Raw genomic sequence first — 20,406 nt, forward strand, 5'->3', positions numbered from 1 at the left:
GTCATCAACATTGTATTTTGCTCCACCAGAAGAAGAATGCACTAACCGAGCTGGACTTTGAAAGAAACTACATAAATTCTCTCAATAAAAACAACATCTGCCATGTATTTTTCTTTTATTTTGTTTATTAATTACAGTAACAAAGTTGTCAATGCTCCCACATATATACGTAAATTTTAAAAGATACACACACATATATATAAAAAATTGTAAAAATGCATATTAAGTGTGTAACTATTTTAAAAGGTGCTACAAATTTTTTTCTCGGTCAAGCGAACAATAATGGCATACAAAATATAAAATTTCTTAATGCATAAGTTTTGGTGTCTGCATTGCGGCATAAATGAAAAAGAATATTAATATTTTGGTGTTTTTGTACAATATTTGTACTCACATTGGTACACTTATGCATAAGCACATATAATTTATATAAGTATTGAAACTACACGTCGTGAGATGTAGCGGACTGCTTGTTCCTCAACTGATAGAAATAGGAGAAGACCAGATACGCGAAATAACCGAAAATCACTGAAATCAAAGAATGAAAAATAAGAAGTGTTTAACTCATGGAAATTATGGGAATCAAATTCACACACAAAACAACAACAAAAAAGAAAGCCAAAAAAGAACCACATATACCTATGTATACATACGAGTATACCACTGTGCGACTATCTAAAGGCAAAGGTGCGTGGAGTGGGAAATGAAAAAATGAAATAAAAACATAACAAACATTTCTTGTGAGGATTTTGTATAGTTATATCTGATTTCGCATAAAGTTTTTTCAGAGAAGTTTTTGACGGTATACATTCTGTCCAAAAAGTAGCGGGAATTGTTCAATAAAACGCAAAATAGTTGTTTAATCATCAAAATTTATTTTGTCGCCTTCAAAATAAGCTCCATTCGAAACAATACACATATGCCGGCGATTAGCATCAGTCATCAAAACACCTTTTAAACGCGTTTGAACAGATCTTCTTCAGCTCCTTCAGCGAATTCTCCTTAATTACCTCTATCGACTCAAAGCGGCATCCGCGGAGTGGCAATTTAAGAGTTGGGAAAAAGACAGGGGGCTGGCTAAATCCGGTGAATACGGTGGTTGTTCGATGATATTTGATGAGTTTTTGGTCAAAAAAGTTTTCACAATACGAGCCTTGTGAGACGGTGTGTTATAATGGTGCAAGATCCATGAGTTTTCTTTCCACAAATTGGACCGTTTCCTACGCACATTCTCTCTCAAACGTTGCAAAACTGCCAAATAATATTCTTTATTTACCGTAAAATCTTTGGAACGAATTTCGAGCGCACAACACCATGACAATCAAGGAAAACGAGTAGCGTGGCTTTCACTTCTGACCTTTCTGACTTTGATGTGGTTTTTTGGGTTTCGGCTCATGTGGATAGCGCCATTCAGACGCTTGTTGACTGGTTAACTGGTATGCATGTCAAATTCATATACCCACGTCTCATCACCTGTTACGATGCGCTGGATAAACGTTGGTAACGTCTTATAATTCGATTTAACAGGCTGCACGCACGAAAAAATGTGTCGTTACCTTGCCCATTAGTGTTACCTTGCTCATTAGTGTTACTTTGCTCATATGTCGATACCTTGCTCATTGCCGTTACCTTGCTCATTTGTCGTTCCTTGCTCATTGCATTGAATGAACTGCAAGCGAAAGCGCGGAACGAACGACAAAGCAAACAAAGCAAACGAACGGCAACGTTCGACATCTTGCTCTCTCCTACTTAACTGAGCGTATATATGTATGTATATGCGCATATGTACATATATAAATTCACGTATTTGTATTTGCATATGCCTTCTTATTGATTATTATTAATTTTATTTTTATTATATATGAAGGAAAAAATGTATGGTAATATTTACCATATACCTTATAAGATATGTTGTCTATACTAATATTATAAAGAGAAAAACTTTGTTTGTTTGTAATGAATAGGCTCAAAAACTACTGGACCGATTTTAAAAATTCTTTCACCATTCGAAAGCTACATTATCCACGAGTAACATGGATTATATTTTATTTTGGAAATAGGGCTCGAGATATAGGTCAAAACGTGGACCCGGGTAACCTTCGGATGTGTATGTACAATATGGGTATCAAATGGAAGCTGTTGGTGAATGCTTTAGTCCAGAGTATTTTTCATGCCGCTCCGTGACTAGGGTCTCGAGATAGAGACCAAAACGTGGACCCTAGAATGTGTTTGTACAATATGGATATCAAATTGAAGCTGTTGGTGAATGCTTTAGTACAGAGTATTTCTCATGCCGCTCCGTAACTGGGGTCTCGAGATATAGGTCAAAACGTGGATCCGGGTAACCTTTGGTTGTGTATGTACAATATGGGTATCAAATGAAAGCTGTTGATAAGTGCTTTAATATGGGGTAATTTTTATACCTATTGATGACTAGGGTCTGGAAATATAAAACGTGGACCCGCCGTGTCTTTGCACCGAATTAAACCAAACTTACACACATTGTTAAGGAGGTATTGAAGATGGTTTCCGTATAGTTTGGATACCTATTGGTAGATAGGGTCTCGAGATATAGGTCAAAACGTGGACCCGGGTAACCTTCGGATGTGTATGTACAATATGGGTATCAAATGAAAGCTGTTGGTGAATGCTTTAGTTCAGAGTATTTCCATCCGCTCCGTGACTAGGGTCTCGAGATAGAGACCAAAACGTGGACCCTAGAATGTGTTTGTACAATATGGATATCAAATGAAAGCTGTTGATAAGTGCTTTAATACGGGGTAATTTTCATACCTATTGATGACTAGGGTCTCGAAATATATACCAAAACGTGGACCCGCCGTATCTTTGAACCGAATTAAACCAAACTTACATACATTGTTAAGTAGGTACTGAAGATGATTTCTGTATAGTTTGAATACCTATTGGTAGATAGGGTCTCGAGATATAGGTCAAAACGTGGACCCGGGTAACCTTCGGACGTGCATGTACAATATGGGTATCAAACGGAAGCTGTTGGTGAATGCTTTAGTTCAGAGTATTTTTCATGCCGCTCCGTGACTGTGGTCTCGAGATATAGGTCAAAACGTGGACCCGGGTAACCTTCGGACGTGTATGTACAATATGGGTATCAAATGAAAGCTGTTGGTGAACGCTTTATGATATGTTATGTTATGTTATGTTATGTTATGTTATGTTATGTTATGTTATGTTATGTTATGGTATGTTAAAGTATATTATGTTATGTTAATGTTAACTCATTCTCTATATCCATACAAAACAATATCTATCAAACAAATAAAATTAAAATTTTCTTTTGAAAAATGCAACCATTCAATCAGTATTTTCTTATGACGTTATCACGTTAAACTATCGTCAGTAAACCGACTTTACAGACAACCTCTTTTCTATTTAGTTAGGCCAAATGACTGCCTTCCAACTACCAGGCTAAGACTGAATTGCCCGCCTTCCGATAGAATGGCTCTATTTTATACTTTCTTTTTGTCTTCTCATCAATAAAATATATAATTACAACTAAACATTGTTACAAGTAAAAATCAATAACAAAATTATAAATTCAAAAAAAAGACTATACAATAAAATTTTGTTCAGGCTGACTTAAATTTTGCTTAGGCAGACTTACTTGACAGTAAGCTATGGTTTTGCTTTGGAGTGAGGTATCATATGACAGAAAAAATGTATTTGGTGTGCGCCATGTATTTACTTATGTTTTGGGTTTCAAAAAAAAAAGAAAAAGAATTTTGTCATTGAAATTAAAGTGTTTATTTGACAACAATGGCATTGACATTGAAATGGTTTAAATAATTTAAGTTTGAGTTCATTTACCTATTAAAAATATATGTAAAGAATTCGAAAGAAGTTTGAAAGTGAAGTGAAGGTACTCTACACTTTGCCGTCACTCGCTTCAAGCTGCGCTCAGAAAGGTCATCAAAATTTTCGATCTATTTATGCCGCTTATTCCACATAACAAAAAACTTTTTAGATTTTCGAATTACTTTTGTAGCCGCGGCGAAAGATAATTTCAGCTCTTTCGAATGCGTGCATAAAAATACCGCCTCAAAACGTTTCGCGTACTTCTCACTCATTTTGGTTTGGTTGCGTTTACTGGAAAGTTTCGCAAGACACTAACCTGAGTAAGCACTGGCGACGTAGCCCTTGAGTGGGACTATTATGCAGCAAAAAGCAGAACGAAATATATTTTAGTTACTTTAAAAAAAACCGGTTCTTTTCTTCTGACACAGACTGTATATGTAACGCGCGCTTTTTAAATGAACAATTTCCGATATTTTTTGGACAGAATCTAAATAGCAACCCTCGTGCTAACCAGTCCTTCACTTATCTGATTCATCGATTCATTTACACTCAATATTCTTTGGTTTAACGTCGTAGAAACAGCATACAAGTTTTTCTTGGATTTACTAATAAATTAACTCGTTGACGTTAATTAACGACATCACCGATTTAGGCAATTTTTTCTCTGCTGCCACGACTACAACATTTACCCCTTTTCGCTAAACAATGGCATACATTGCCCCGCTAAATCTAAACACTATCTTGATAAAATTAAAAAATAAATGCAAATATTCACCCAGCTCCAGAATGTCTGCAAATATATTGAGATACACGTTGTCGGAGGGCGCCGCTGCGCGATAATCTCCATAATTGAAAATTACACCAAACAGTGCAATGAACCAGAAGATGAAGAACACCGCGGCAAGCACAAGCCAAACCAAGACTAGCCAGGCGTTACTCTGTGAAAATAGATTAAAACGCAAAGCATAAAAGTCATTTTTATTGAATAAGAATAACAATGTTTTGAATTCATAAATATATTTTACATACCAATAAGGCACCGAAAAGCAATGCTAAGTTACTAATCAGCAGTATAATATAACCTATAAGTGGAGAGGTGAAGTGCCAGTCTGAAATTTTATAAACACAAACAAAATATATGAATATGTAAATATATGTAAATAGGGAATATTTTCAGCTTAATGGAAATTTTACTACTGTCTTGAGTGTATGTAAATTACACCAAACTGACTTCTTGGAAAATAATTTGGAAGTGGGTAGCTTCTTTCTTCATTTCTAAAACTAAATAATCTTCCGCAGCAACGGCGTAGTGAAACGTTTCTATATTGCACTTTTAGAGCCTTTAGAATCCAAGTATGAATACAAGCGCCTATATTTGATGGCTATCAAAGCGACACAGTAAAGCAGCTAGGTGAGGAATCGTTATCTCTGACATTATTGGGCTCGCTCGAGCCTCTCGCGATGGGTGCATTGATAGCATTCCAAATTTGTTCAATTGCATATGCAACAAGTCGAAATGGCGCAAGCCCGTAGCAAGCATGTTAAGAGGTAATCTTCTTAAGATATCAGTACAATCAAATTCTCAGCACATCGATACACACGCGGAAAAGCTAGGGTTACCATTTAACCCTCATTGCAGAAGCTGCCTATTGGAGGTCTCGTAGTGGTACCAGAACGACTTCTACGCTTCCCCTTGATGGTGTGTTGTCCCATCGCAAGCAAGGGGACTTCCGCTAGTTCGTGCCTTATGGTGAAACGATTTTTAATGGTGTGGCCAAAATCAGACCGTTGGCCGGCTCTCAACGAATGAGAATGAGCTGATGGGCGGATGGACTGACGTAGTTCGGGTAACGAATCTCTTTGTTTACGAAAACACTAAGAATATGTTGGTGTTATACGAAAAAAATCGACCAATGACACTTCGCTGCCGTCTCAACAACGACAAATTTTACGAGTATGTGAATACATGTGAAGCGATAGTGCAGAATTCGGCTCGCGAATCACCCCCGTTACGTGGCAGCCGTAGTTACCCTCACAACTTTGCTTTTCAGCACAGTTATTGGCAAACCCAGTAATCTATCATCTTGCTTCGTTTCTAGTTATTACCTCTGTGTCCTGTGACCTAAATGAGCTGGTAAGTAAATACTTCAAAATTACTTGCTTATGTTTAATAAGTTGACGAATACTTTCGTCTTTATGTGTATATGTTTAGGTGTGGGAGTAGGATTTATTCAATGCCACTTGAATGGCATTCTTGTTATCGCAGACTATGGACATCGTTTGCTTCCCAAACTATTTTTTTTTAATTATGTTTATTTGTAGAGACTTTGTACATAAAGCTTCCTCATCTATCAGCTATAATGGATATCAACTCCGCGTCAATGGTCGAAAATGCAACAGTCTGCCTCTTTGTTGACCACGATATGTGTACATATGTACATACATACTTTACATTTTACTCTCCATACGTCTATGAGCAGTTTGTGGAAGGAATACTTTTTTTATTATTTTTTCATAACAATTAAAACTGAAAACAATTTGTTTTCCATTTCGTTTGCTGTTTTGAAGAATGGGGAATGATGTCATTTCTTTTTAATTTATTTGATAAATTTAAAAGTCGAAATTACCTAATTTGAGCGTTATTTATGCATACGCAGACAATGAGCGCCAAATTCAGCACTGTGAACGACGACGCCCCCACCATGGTAGTGGGCAATTGCAGCAGCTTGCCTGACCTAACAATAGCTAACGCGGGTCTGATAAATAGCATAACGTGGCGACCTATGCTATCGCTTGCATCAGACCACTTGCCCATTATCGTCTCGACTGAGAGACTTGCCGACTTCGTTTCCGCGAATCACCGGTCCTATTTTAACTTTAAAAAAACTAATTGGGCCGGCTTCACGGAATTCACCGAGGACACCTTCGCCTCTCTTCCCATCCCCACTGATGTGCGCGTAGGCGAACGCGCATTCCGCAAGGTGCTCACAGCTGCTGCGGCTCGCGTCATTCCAGCTGAAAGTTACAAGGACATTCGTCCTCAGCCGAAGCAGCCAGTTTAGCAAACGAGCGTGACCACCTACGCCAGGCCGATCCCGGGGATCCCCGCATAAGGGATCTCAATTTGGAGATCCGGCAACTGGTAAATCAACACAAGCGGACTAAATGGGTCGAGCACCTGAAGACTTGTAACCTCACCTCCGGAGTGAGTAAGCTCTGGTCCACCGTTAGGTCCCTGTCGAACCCGACGAAGCACAACGGCAAGGTGGCTATCACCTTCAACGGTTGCACTTCGTCGGACCCGAAGAGATGCGCGAGCTATTTTAGCCGGCTTTTCATACCGCATCCTCCGGGCGACAGAACCAAACGTCGTGCTAGCAGAAGGCTGCACAAACTGACGAACGACAGTGTGCCACTTACTTTCTCCGGTGATGAGGTTCAGGGCGCCATCAACAAGTCGAAATCATCGAAAGCCATTGGCCCTGACGGATTAAACGCGCTGATGCTGAAGCATCTGGGACCCCTGGGAGTAGAATTCCTCACAAGGGTCTTCAATCTGTCCCTGGCCACTCTCATCATCCCTGACAAGTGGAAAGCAGGGAGAGTGGTCCCACTACTGAAACCTAGGAAACCCGCCAACCAAGGGGAGTCTTATCGGCCGATAACTCTCCTTTCCCCAGTAGTGAAGACACTTGAAGCCCTCCTACTCCCACTCTATACGAAACACCTGGCCCCAGCCCTACGGATTCCGACGAGTGCACAGCACCACCACTGCACTCACCGCCATAAACGCCCAGATAAATCGCGGGCTTAACCAAAACCGCCCCTGCGAGAGAACTCTCCTAGTAGCGTTGGACCTGAAGAAGGCTTTCGATACAGTCAGCCATTCCACGCTACTAGAAGATATTTATCAGTCGACATTCCCGCCAGGGCTGAAGAGGTGGTCCGCAAACTATCTGAGCGGTCGGCACTCGTCAGTGATATTTCGAGATCAAACTTCAAAGCAGAGAAAGATTAAGCTAGGTGTACCGCAGGGTGGTGTCCTTTCTCCCTTGCTGTTCAACTTCTACATCTCGAAGCTCCCCCAACCACCAGCGGGAGTTTCCCTGATCTCATCCGCTGACGACTGCACGATAATGGCGTCGGGCAATGACATCGATGGCCTGTGTTCCAAAGTGAACAACTACCTCACCGACCTTTCTCGCTTTTTCACTGCGAGGAATCTACAAGTTTCCCCCACCAAGTCCACGGCGACCCTCTTTACCACCTGGACAAAGGAGGTCAAGCTGTCCCTTAAGGTAAAAGTCGATGACACACCAATTCCGACGGTAAATAACCCCAAAATTTTGGGTGTTACCTTTGACAGCTTGCTCTCCTTCTCTGCGCACACAACCGCAATTGCCACTAAAGTCCAAAATCGCAACAAGGTCCTCAAATCGCTGGCCGGCAAAGACAAAGAACTGTTGCTTTCGACATTTAAGGCAATTGGCCGGCCGGTTCTACACTATGCTACGCCTGTCTGGTCGCCTGCAACTAGTGATTCGCAGTGGACAACGCTACAGACATGTCAAAATACCGCCATTCGGACAGCGACCGGGTGCCTTTTGATGTCCCCGATTCAACATCTACATAACGAGGCACAAATGCTCCCAGTAGCGGAGCACAACAGCAAGCAATTACCGCAGGTTTCACCCCTGCAGACATCTGCTTGAGCCTGAGCCGCCTCCCAGGCACATCAGGAGACACCTCTTAGACTACGCTGACGAAATCCAGGACAAAACTAACCGCAACCTACTGGACCGGACAGTATTTAGACAGTCAATAAATGACATCCACCGGAAGACCGTTACCACCTTCATGAACTCCCGTCCTGTGAATGCCGTAATCTGAGTCCAACCACCATCGATTGCAGATGAAGAGCTCCAGCTTCCCCGTGAGACTCGTGTAACACTGGCACAATTACGTTCTGGATACTGTAGCAGGTTAAACTCCTACATATCCAGAATCGACCCCGACATACCAAACACATGTCCGGCATGCGAATGCGATTCTTACTATAATTCATGTTTTAGGGCAAAATATTCAAGAAATTTAATGCTGCGGCCACCCACGTATTACGTCTCAGTTTCATCAATTTAAAAAAACAAAAAAAATAAACAGTATATCAGAGATCATTAACGTTCTCTATATACAGTAGAAGAAGGTGAAACGACAAGCAAAAACAAAAAACAAAACAACACAAAAAAAGCAAGCGGTTTGTGGCTTGCGAAATGTTTTGATGCAATTTGCGACCACTATGCGTGCCAGATATTCTGCAACAACAAAGTGCTGGCTTGCAACTTTATTTGCTTAGAATTTGTTTAGTGGAATTACCGTCTTTTATTCAAGCACTTAAGGAGCATTTAATATATGTATGTATGTATTTCCGTTATTTTGATTAAAGTCTGTCCATTTTGACAACTAATGATTCATAGCTTTTTATCTTTTTTTTTTTTTTGAATTTTTCTAATTTGAATTTACCAAAAATGATGTTTTTCCATTATTTATTCTTAAGGCAGACATTAGTTTCCATATCTATTTGTTTGTTGTTTTCTCTTTTGTTTCACCATTTCATCCGATAGCCCTTTTGCAGAGAACGTGAATGTATTATATTACATTACATTCTCTGTACATTAACGTTCTCTGCCTTTTTGTTTTCACTTACTGCCACGGACCAGTATCATTACGACACCCAGCACCAATATGACCAGACAGAATATCGCTATGCCCAGGCAGGCATTACGCAGGCTGATATTGCATAGCGATTTGTCCGCAACGAATTTGGGCATCTTCACTTGTTTTTACAAACTGGTTACCAAAAGAATACAAATTAGTGTTACAAATTCTTTGAAATTTCCACGTACTAATCTATGTATGTAAACATAGAGTATTTCGAAAGCCGCACAAAGTTGTAAACAATTCACATGATTCAATAATAAACAATTCACACATGATCAATTTCTCAATTGAGACTGAACACGTTTGGCTGGCTGAGTGAGATCGTCAAGGTGGAAGCGGCTGGATTTTAAAAAATCATGCATACGAGAGTACAACAAGTAACTTAGCTGAGAGCTTAAGCAGTTTACCAGAGCTTCGCATCATTCTGGGACTCTATGGGAAGCTTGATAACAAAATTTTAGCTTGCAATTGGAAGCACAAAGTTAGTTAGTTGAGTTTGCTCGTCTTTAAGATGATATCCGATTTATTTATTTTATTGTATTTTTAATTTAGCTTACATGATAATAAAATTATTAGTAAACTCAAGCAAACGCAGTGCTAGCAGCAGAGGCTTTCGGCTGGCTGGTGATGTCTATTGGATCAGACAAGACGGAGTAGGTCGGTGTCCTTTACAAATGTGTAAATATTTTATGTTATCTTCAGTGGCATCTTTTAAAAGTTTAAGAGGATCTGTGTTGCTGAAGTGGTAGTGCCTTTGAGAAGCAAGTTCTGGGCAGGATACCAGTAGAAGGGACAGCTGTTGGATATACTACCATGTAATAAGTGTGCGCTAGTTATTATGGTGCGCCCAATACGGAGCCGTGTGCATAGATGACGCCGTGTGTATGGGGTAATGTGGTTGGTGGGTACCGATGAAGGATAGGGTGGCTTTGTTCGTTTGAGCTTAATGTTCGAATAACGGTGTTCGGTGTTTATAATACGACCATTCACGAAGTAACTTCGTTTGCCTTTGTTCATGAATAAGTCGGTATATGTCGCTGGGTAGGATGACTTCAGATGTGATTGTTGGTGTAATGGAAATGTCCTTGGCAATTGTATCTGTCAGTGTGTTACCCTAGATGCCGGGGTGTCCAGGTATCCACATGATTTTGATGCTGCTCCGGTGGGAAATGAGTATGTTTATGTATGTTTTAATACAGTCGATGATTTTGCTTGACTTGTTGTGGTTTTGGATGGCTTGGAAACAGGACAAACTGTTTATTAAACTAATTTTATTTATTTATAAAATAAATTTGGCTAGTGGAGCGTAGGGAGCTTAGACTTTCGTCTCATCTAACGCATTTTCCAAAGGGGCATACCCAATCCTATCGAAAGTAGCCTCAAAGAAGATTCTTTCGCCGTCTAATTCTCATTAAAACAAGAAGGGTAAATGGAATTATATATACATACACATGCCCCAAAAGTCTAATACAAAAACATGATATGCTATATGCAAAAATTAAATCTAATATTTAATTGGATATCCACGTTGCTTCAGGACTTCACTCAGCCTATTTGGCATTGAACTTACCAGTTTCTCTGCTTCCTCTGCTGTTATCTTCCTCCATTCTGCCTACATGACACTCCGCAAAACCTCTTTACTAGTAATCACTTGCTAACGTATTCTTTTTTCCAATAGATCCCACAGATGCTCGATGGGGTAAAGATCTGGGGAATGTGACGGTGTTTTAAGCTGTTTTGGGGCCTTGTACAAGAGCCAAAGTTTAACGATCTTGGCTGTGTGCTTCGGGTCGTTATCTTGTTGAAACCAAAATGTTCTTAATAAGCCCAGATTTTCTGCACTTTCCTTTAAATTCCGTTTTAGTATGTTCAAGTATCCCCATTTATCCATCGTCGAATCAATAAATTCTAACTGACCCACCCCATTTGCCGCCATGCAGCCCCAAACCATAACCCCGCCACCTCCGTGCTTAACCGTGCCAACAAGATTTTGCTTTTCAAGAGCAGTTCCAGGTTTTCGCCAAACAATTTGACGGCCTTTTATTCCGAATATATATTACAAAATTTACTTTCGTCTGAAAATATTACTTTTTTCCAGAACTCGGGAGGCTTATTTATGTAGTCATTAGTAAACTGAATGCGTTTACGTCTGTTTAGACCAGTCAAAAGAGACGAAAAAAAAAATAGCCAAGTAAGTAATTTTAGGAGTATGCGAGTTTATGGTTTTATTATGTAAAACCCATCACTGTGAACTTAAGTTTGAGTTTTCGGGGTCGGGGGTTGTGTCCCGCGGCCACCATCTTAGAAATAAGGGTGCAACTCGTTTTTTGCGTTTATCTCGTGAATTCCGAAAGTTACGAACATTTTTAAGATACTTTTTTGTAGACAATAATATTATCTACAACTTTCATTCAAAACTTTTTATTGTAAAATTAATATTTAATAAAAAAGTTATAAACAAAATTACGCAAAAAATTAAGGGATCAATTGTTTTAAAGCGTAATAACTTTTTTTTTTATAGATTTTATGAAAAATATACATCGGAGCTTTTTTATAGAGCATTCTTTTGTGAACATTTTTGTCTATAAGTTTTTTCCGCTATCTTTATTTAGTCTTATGATTTTGCGCTGCTAAGCGGAGCAACTAATACATTAGCGAAGCGCGTACATGATTATCATTCGTTCTTATTTTGGACGAGATTATTCAGTCTGCATACCACCTACTTACTGTATATATATATATAGGTATGTATATATACGGCGGCCGCCGTAGCCGAATGGGTTGGTGCGCGACTACCAATCTTGCCGAAATTTCAAAGCAATCAAAGCTCACTGAAATTGAGGGAGTTATAGCATTTTTACTGAAAGAAGTTACATTCCCATGGAAGCCGGTGCTACGTTACCGGAATGACTCGGACTTTCTCCGAGCAACGTCTTCCGCCCCAGTAAACTAGCCCTCTCTAGTGAATCGTTTGAAGAAATTAACCAGGGCAACTTGAAATTTTTGAGGTCTTCTAAGGCTACCTGGGCTTTTAAAAATTTTGTTTTTCTCTGACGCCAACATCGTATTTTGCTCCACCAGAAGAAGAATGCACTGACCGAGCTGGGCTTTGAAAGAAACTACATAAATCCTCTCAATAAAAACAACATCTGCCATGTATTTTTCTTTTATTTTATTTATTAATTACAGTAACAAAGTTAAAAGATACACACACATATATATAAAAAATTGTAAAAATGCATATTAAGTGTGTAACTGTTTTAAAAGGTGTTACAATCTTTTTTTCTCGGTCAAGCGAATAATAATGGCATACAAAATATAAAATATCTTAATGCATAAGTTTTGGTGTCTGCATTGCGGCATAAATGAAAAAGGATATTAATAATTTGGTGTTTTTGCACATATAATTTATATAAGTATTAAACTACAACGTCGTGAGGTGTAGCGGACTGACTGTTCCTCAACTGATGGAAATAGGAGTAGACCAGATACGCGCAATAACCGAAAATCACTGAAATCAAAGAATGAAAAATAAGAAGTGTTTAACTCATGGAACTTATGGGAATCAAATTCACACACAAAACACCAACAAAAAAGAAAGCCAAAAAAGAACCACATATACCTATGTATACATACGAGTATAGCACTGTGCGACTATCTAAAGGCAAAGGTGCGTGGAGTGGGAAATGAAAAAATGAAATAAAAACATAACAAACATTTCTTGTGAGGATTTTGTATAGTTATATCTGATTTCGCATAAAGCTTTTTCAGAGAAGTCTGTTAGTTTTTGACGGTATACATTCTGTCCAAAAAGTAGCGGGAATTGTTCAATAAAACGCAAAATAGTTGTTTAATCATCAAAATTTATTTTGTCGCCTTCAAAATAAGCTCCATTCGAAACAATACACATATGCCGACGATTAGCATCAGTCATCAAAACACCTTTTAAACGCGTTTGAAGAGATATTCTTCAGCTCCTTCAGCGAATTCTCCTTAATTGCCTCTATCGACTCGTGACTTTCACTTCTGACCGACTTTGATGTGGTTTTTTGGGTTTCGCCTCATGTGGATAGCGCCATTCAGACCCTTGTTGACTGGTTAACTGGTATGCATGTCAAACTCATATACCCACGTCTCATCCCCTGTTATGATGCGCTGGATAAACGTTGGGTCCGAATTCACTTGCTCAAGCATGTCTTCCGCCACCATCTTCCGATGATTTTTTTGAAAGAAATTCAACTCTCCTGGAACGAGTCGAGCAGCCACGCGTCTCATGCCCAGTTGATGGTATAAAATGTTGCAATTTGATTCGTGACACACGCTAAGGTCACGAGCTACCTTCCTCAAACTTAAGTAATGGTTTTCTAGCACAATTTCCTTGACTTTTTCGACGTTTTCATCCGTTGAAGACGTTTATGGGCGACCAACTTGGCAAAAAAAAATTTAAACAAACAGTCCGTGTCAGAAAAAAGGAAAGGCGATTATTCATGAAGTATAAAAGATATATATTTTAAATTTGTTTAGATGAAAGTATGTAAAAAACTACGAGTCGCAATCGTTGAGTAAAGCCTGGCATCTTCTTCATTCGTTGCATCTTCAACCAGCTTTTCTGCGTGGCTCGTCGACAAACAGGACTAGACTTTGTGAACTTGACGCACGAGTTGCTTTAAATCATGGACTGGCCTTCTGGCAAGATATAATACGTTTTCATAGTTCCCCACACATTTTCAATGGGGTTGGCGTCTGGACTGGGAAGGCCAGTTCAATACTGTGACGCCATTTTCTTGTTTTTTTGTTTTTCAATGTGTTTTTCTGAGAGCAATGATTTTGACGATGTGGGACGGTAGGATATGTTCGCCTCCTTCAGTCGACGTACGATGATGTTGATACACACATCTATCCAATGTTTAGCAAGAACTGATCGTGCTTGGCGTGGTCACAAAGAACGCTCCCACTTAAAAAGTTGGACGATCACTTTGTCGTCACTCGCTTCAAGCTGCGCTCAGAAAGGTCATCAAAATTTTCGATCTATTTATTCCGCTGATTCCACATCACAACAAACTTTTTAGATTTTCGAATTACTTTTGCGGCCGCGGCGAAAGATAATTTCAGCTCTTTCGAAGCGTGCAGAAAAATACCGCCTCAAAACGTTTCGCGTACTTCTCACTCATTTTGGTTTGGTTGCGTTTACTGGAAAGTTTCGCAAGACACTAACCTGAGTTAGCACTGGCGACGTAGCCCTTGAGTGGGACTATTATGAGTGGGACTATACTTGAAAAAAATCGGTTCTTTTCTTCTGACACAGACTGTATGTGTAACGCGCGCTTTTTAAATGAACAATTTCCGATATTTTTTGGACAGAATCTAAATAGCAACCCTCGTGCTAACCTTCATCGATTCATTTACACTCAATATTCTTTGGTTTAACGTCGTAGAAACAGCATACTAGTTGTTTTTGGATTTACTAATAAATTAACTCATTGATGTTAATTAACGACATCACCGATTTAGGCAATTTTTTCTCTGCTGCCACGACTACAACATTTTTCCCTTTTCGCTAAACAATGGCATATTATACATTGCCCCGCCAAATCTAAGCACTATTTAGATAAAATTAAAAAAATATAAAATAAATGAAAATATTCACCCAGCGCCAGAATGTATTCAAATAGTATGAGAAACACGTTGTTGAAGTACGCAGCTGCGCGATAATCTCCATAATTGAAAATTACACCCAACACTGCAATGGGCCAATGGATGAAGAACAGCACGGCAACCACAAGCCAAACCAAGACTAGCCAGGCGTTACTCTGTGAAAATAGATTAAAACGCAAAGCATAAAAGTCATTTTTATTGAATAAGAATATCAATTTTTTTTAATTCATGAATATATTTTACATACCCATAAAGCACCGAAAAGCAATGCTAAGTTACTAATCAGCTCTACAATAAAGCCTATAAGTGAAGAGCTGCTGTGCAAGTCTGAAATTTTAAAAACAAAAAACAAAAAAAAAGATATATATATATATGTATATATATAAAGCGTTTTTCAATAGGTGCGCTTCAACTTTTTTCCGATAGGGAGGGCGAACGACGCAATATTTTTTATTTTTCGCTTGTCATTTGTAAACTTCATTAGTATACATTTCATCATGGAACGCTACACACTTGAGCAACGCGTTAAAGTTATTCAGGCTTATTATGAAAACGGGCGTTCAAATCAAAATGCATATCGCGCACTTCATCTTCAGTGAGGACGCACATTTTCACCTCAGTGGATTCGTCAATAAGCAGAATTTCCGCATTTGGGCGAAAGATAATCCAAGAGAGATTGCCGAAAAACTTTCTTTGGGGTTATGTGAAGTCATTGGTCTACAGTAACAAGCCGGCGACGATTTGTGAGCTCAGAGCCAATGTTGAACGCGAAATTGCTGGAATTTCGGCCGATTTATGCAAAAGAGTGGTCGAAAATTGGGTTCAACGATTGGACTTCGTAAAACGTGCACGCGGTGATCATGCAAAAGAAATCGAATTTCATACTTAAATGTATATGTTCAAACTAGATAATAAAAAAAAAAAATTAGTTAAAAAAGTCAAACCGTTTGTGTTTTATTCAAAAAAAAGTTGAAGCGCTCTTACTGAAAAACGCTTTATATATACATGAATATGTAAATATATGTAAATAGGGAATATTTCAGCTTAATGGAAATTTTAATACTGTCATGAGTGTATGTACTATAAGTTACACCAAACTGATTTGTTGGAAAATAATTTGGAAATGAGTAGCTTCTTTCTTCATTTCTAAAACTAAATAATCCTCCGCAGCAACGGCGTAGAATCCTATTATGAATACAAGCGCCTATATTTGATGGCTATTAAAGCGACACAGTAAAGCAGCTAGGTGAGGAATCATTAGTTTTGACATTATTGGGCTCGCTCGAGCTTCTCGCGATGGGTGCATTGATAGCATTCCAAATTTGTTCAATTGCATATGCAACAAGTCGAAATGGCGCAAGCCCGTAGCAGGCATGTTAAGAGGTAATCTTCTTAAGATATCAGTACAATCAAATTCTCAGCACATCGATACACACGCGGAAAAGCTAGGGTTACCATTTAACCCTCATTGCAGAAGCTGTGGAGACCTTTCAGAGAAGGAGACTGCTGAGAACTTTCTCTGGAAATGTGCGGGTTTGCCAGCTAAACGATTAAGGTCTCTGGTGCTCCTTTTTTCGACAGCCTGGGGCAGTGCGCCAACCTAAACCCCATCAACCTTCTTCATTATATCAACAGCTCTGGTTGGATGTAGATATCTGCCTTTTGGAGGTCTCGTAGTGGTACCAGAACGACTTCTACGCTTCCCCTTGATGGTGTGTTGTCCCATCGCAAGCAAGGGGACATCCGCTAGTTCGTGCCTCATGGTGAAACGATTTTTAATGGTGTGGCCAAAATCAGACCGTTGGCCGGCTCTCAACGAATGAGAATTAGCTGATGGGCGGATGGACTGACGTAGTTCGGGTAACGAATCTGTTTGTTTACGAAAATACTAAGAATATGTTGGTGTTATGCGAAAAAAATCGACCAATGACACTTCGTTGCCGTCTCAACAACGACAAATTTTACGAGTACGTGAATACATGTGAAACGATAGTGCAGAATTCGGCGAGCGAATCACCCCCGTTACGTGGCAGCCGTAGTTACCCTCACAACTTTGTTTTTCAGCACAGTTATTGGCAAACCCAGTAATCTATCATCTTGCTTCGTTTCTAGTTATTACCTCTGTGTCCTGTGACCTAAATGAGCTGGTAAGTAAATACTTCAAAATTACTTGCTTATGTTTAATAAGTTGACGAATACATTTCGTCTTTATGTGAATATGTTTAGGTGTGGGAGTAGGATTTATTCAATACCACTTGAATGGCATTCTTGTTATCGCAGAATATGGACATCGTTTGCTTCCCAACCTATTTTTTTTTTAATTATGTTTATTTGTAGAGACTTTGTACATAAAGCTTCCCCATCTATCAGCTATAATGGATATCAACTCCGCGTCAATGCTCGACAACGCAACAGTCTGCCTCTTTGTTGACCACGATATGTGTACATATGCATGTATATACATACTTTACATTTTACTCTCCACACGTATATGAGCATATTGTGGAAGGAATACTTTTTTTATTATTTTTTCATAACAATTAAAACTGAAAACAATTTGTTTTCCATTTCGTTTGCTGTTTTGAAGAATGGGGAATGATGTCATTTCTTTTTAATTTATTTGACAAATTTAAAAGTCGAAATGACCTAATTTGAGCGTTATTTATGCATACGCAGGCAATGAGCGCCAAATTCTCAACGTCGATGCGATGGGGATGCCAGAGCGATGTTGTCGACGCCCACCACAACACACCACGCCAAGTATGACGAAATTGCAAAGTGGTAAAGAACAATGAGAAGCAGCAAACACAAAAGAAGAAAAAAAAAACAATAAACAAACAGCAAAGCTAGCAATGATGTCAACAAGTGGCAAATGAAATCAACAAAACACAACGACAACAATTTTTGTGTAATCAGCAGTGCTGAAACAACCGAATGCGATTCTTACTATAATTCATGTTTTAGCGCAAAATATCGAAGAAATTCAATGCTGCGGCCACCCACGTATTACGTCTCAGTTTCATCAGTTTAAAAAAACAAAAAAATAAACAGTATATCAGAGATCATTAACGTTCTCTATATACTGAAGAAGAAGGTGAAACCACAAGCAAAAACAAAAAACAAAGCAACACAAAAAAAGCAACACAGAATCTCAATACAAAGCAAACATCGCGCCAATACTATCATACTTCAGCGGTTTGTGGCTTGCGAAATGTTTTGATGCAATTTGTGGCCACTATGCGCGCCAGATATTCTGCAACAACAAAGTGCTGGCTTGCAACTTTATTTGTTTAGTGGAATTACCGTCTTTTATTCAAGCACTTAAGGAGCATTTAATATATGTTTGTATGTATTTCCGTTATTTTGATTAAAGTCTGTCCATTTCGACAACTAATGATTCATAGCTTTTTATCTTTTTTTTGTAAATCTTCTGGCTTGAATTTCCCAAAAATGATTTTTTTGCATTATTTATACTTAAGGCAGACATTAGTTTCCATATCTATTTGTTTGTTGTTTTCTCTTTTGTTTCACCATTTCATCCGATAGCCCTTTTGCAGAGAACGTTAATGTATTAAATTACTTTCTCTGTACATTAACGTTCTCTGGTTTTTGTTTTCACTTACAACCCGGTCGCACTATGACACCCAGCACCAATGTGACCAGAAAGAATATCGCTATGCCCAGGCAGGCATTACGCAGGCTGACATTGAATAGCGCTTTGTCCGTAACGTATTTGGGCATCTTCACTTGTTTTTACAAACTGGTTACCAAAAGAATACAAATTAGTGTTACAAATTCTTTTAAATTTCCACGTATTAATGTATGTATGTAAGCACAGAATAAGTCGAAAGCCGCACAAAGTTGTAAACAATTCACACACGATCAACTTCTCAATTGAGACTGAACACGTTTGGCTGGCTGAGTGAGATCGTCAAGGTGGCAGCTGCTGGATTTTAAAAAATCATGCATGCGAGAGTACAACAAGTAACTCAGCTGAGAGCTTAAGCAGTTTGCAAGAGCTTCGCATTTGTTGTGCTATTGCATGAGTTTCATGATCACACATGATGTAGGGTGACTCAAAATGGCTTGGCCCAGTTTTTTGTCTGTGAACCCAGAATCTTCAAATATTTTACAATTCCCATCAGGTGTATTCTACCTTATTTAGAGTGAATTACAAATGATAAAATGAGAGGAAATTGCTAGAATTCACAAATGAATACGCCCATCATTCTGGGACTCTATGGGAAGCTTGATAACAAAATTTTAGCTTGCAATCGGAAGCACAAAGTTAGAGAAAATTGTTCTCAAACAACACAGCGTCCATTACATTGAGTTTGTTCATCTTTAAGATGATATCCGATTTATTTATTTTATTGTATTTTTAATTTAGCTTACATGATAATAAAATTATTATATATATTATATATTATTATCTATATATATAAAATTCAAATTATGTATGTATCTATAGATCGACTTGCGTCCTAAACGCATAAACCGATCGTAACCAAATTTGAAACACGAACTGGATACCTTACCGGGATGGTCATAGGCTAAAAAATATTTTGATATATATAGGGGGCGTGGCACCTCCCATACAAAAGAAGTTTTTAACAGTCCGTATTTCTGAAAGTATTTACGTTAGACCACTGAAATTTGGTAAGGGGTTATATGACAGTAATCCTTACCACATCCACAAAAACTGGGTATAACGAAAAAGGGGGTGTGGCACCTCCCATACAACTGGAGTTTTTAACAGTCCGTATTTCTGGAAGTATTTACGTTAGACCACTGAAATTTGGTAAGGGGTTATATGACATTAATCCTTACCACATGCAGAAAAACTGCGTATAACGAAAAAGGGGGCATGGCACCTCCCATACAACTGGAATTTTTTATAGTCCATATCTCTAGAAGTATTTAGGCTAGACCAATGAAATTTGGGAAGGGGTTATATGAGGTTAATTCCTAACACCTCCAAGAAAACTGAGAAAAACGAAAAAGGGGGCTTGGCACCTCCCATATAAATGCAATTTTTCATTGTACATATCTCCGGAAGTATTTGGGCTAGACAACTGAAATTTGGTAAGAGATTATATAAGGTTAATACCTGCAGGTGCAGATGAAAACTGGTGATAGCTAGAAATGGGGCGTGACACCTCCTATACAAATGGGATTTTTCATACTGCATATTACTGG

General features: G+C 38.7%; 2 protein-coding genes across 3 annotated transcripts; both read right to left on the reverse strand.

Moving 5' to 3' along the window:
* Positions 1–105: 105 nt before the first annotated feature.
* On the reverse strand, positions 106–9,824 carry LOC129246413 (uncharacterized). 2 transcript variants are annotated; one of them, XM_054885222.1, is made up of 5 exons: positions 9,539–9,824; positions 4,864–4,943; positions 4,610–4,772; positions 395–528; positions 106–327 (listed from the first exon to the last, which is right to left on the reverse strand). In XM_054885222.1, the coding sequence occupies exons 1-4, from the start codon at positions 9,660–9,662 to the stop codon at positions 443–445; spliced, it is 453 nt and encodes a 150-aa protein (XP_054741197.1). In that variant the 5' UTR covers positions 9,663–9,824; the 3' UTR covers positions 106–327; positions 395–442. The 2 variants fall into 2 exon arrangements, with proteins under 2 accessions (XP_054741197.1, XP_054741196.1); XM_054885221.1 differs by having other exon boundaries at positions 106–528.
* LOC129246412 (uncharacterized) lies at positions 106–19,112 on the reverse strand. Its single transcript, XM_054885220.1, has 5 exons — positions 18,831–19,112; positions 15,455–15,534; positions 15,200–15,362; positions 12,972–13,063; positions 106–437 (listed from the first exon to the last, which is right to left on the reverse strand). Exons 1-4 carry the CDS (start codon positions 18,946–18,948, stop codon positions 12,972–12,974), a joined length of 453 nt encoding a protein of 150 aa, XP_054741195.1. The 5' UTR covers positions 18,949–19,112; the 3' UTR covers positions 106–437.
* Between the last annotated feature and the right edge of the window lie 1,294 nt (positions 19,113–20,406).

Source organism: Anastrepha obliqua, chromosome 4 (assembly GCF_027943255.1).
Source record: "Anastrepha obliqua isolate idAnaObli1 chromosome 4, idAnaObli1_1.0, whole genome shotgun sequence".
Classification (NCBI taxonomy): domain Eukaryota; kingdom Metazoa; phylum Arthropoda; class Insecta; order Diptera; family Tephritidae; genus Anastrepha; species Anastrepha obliqua.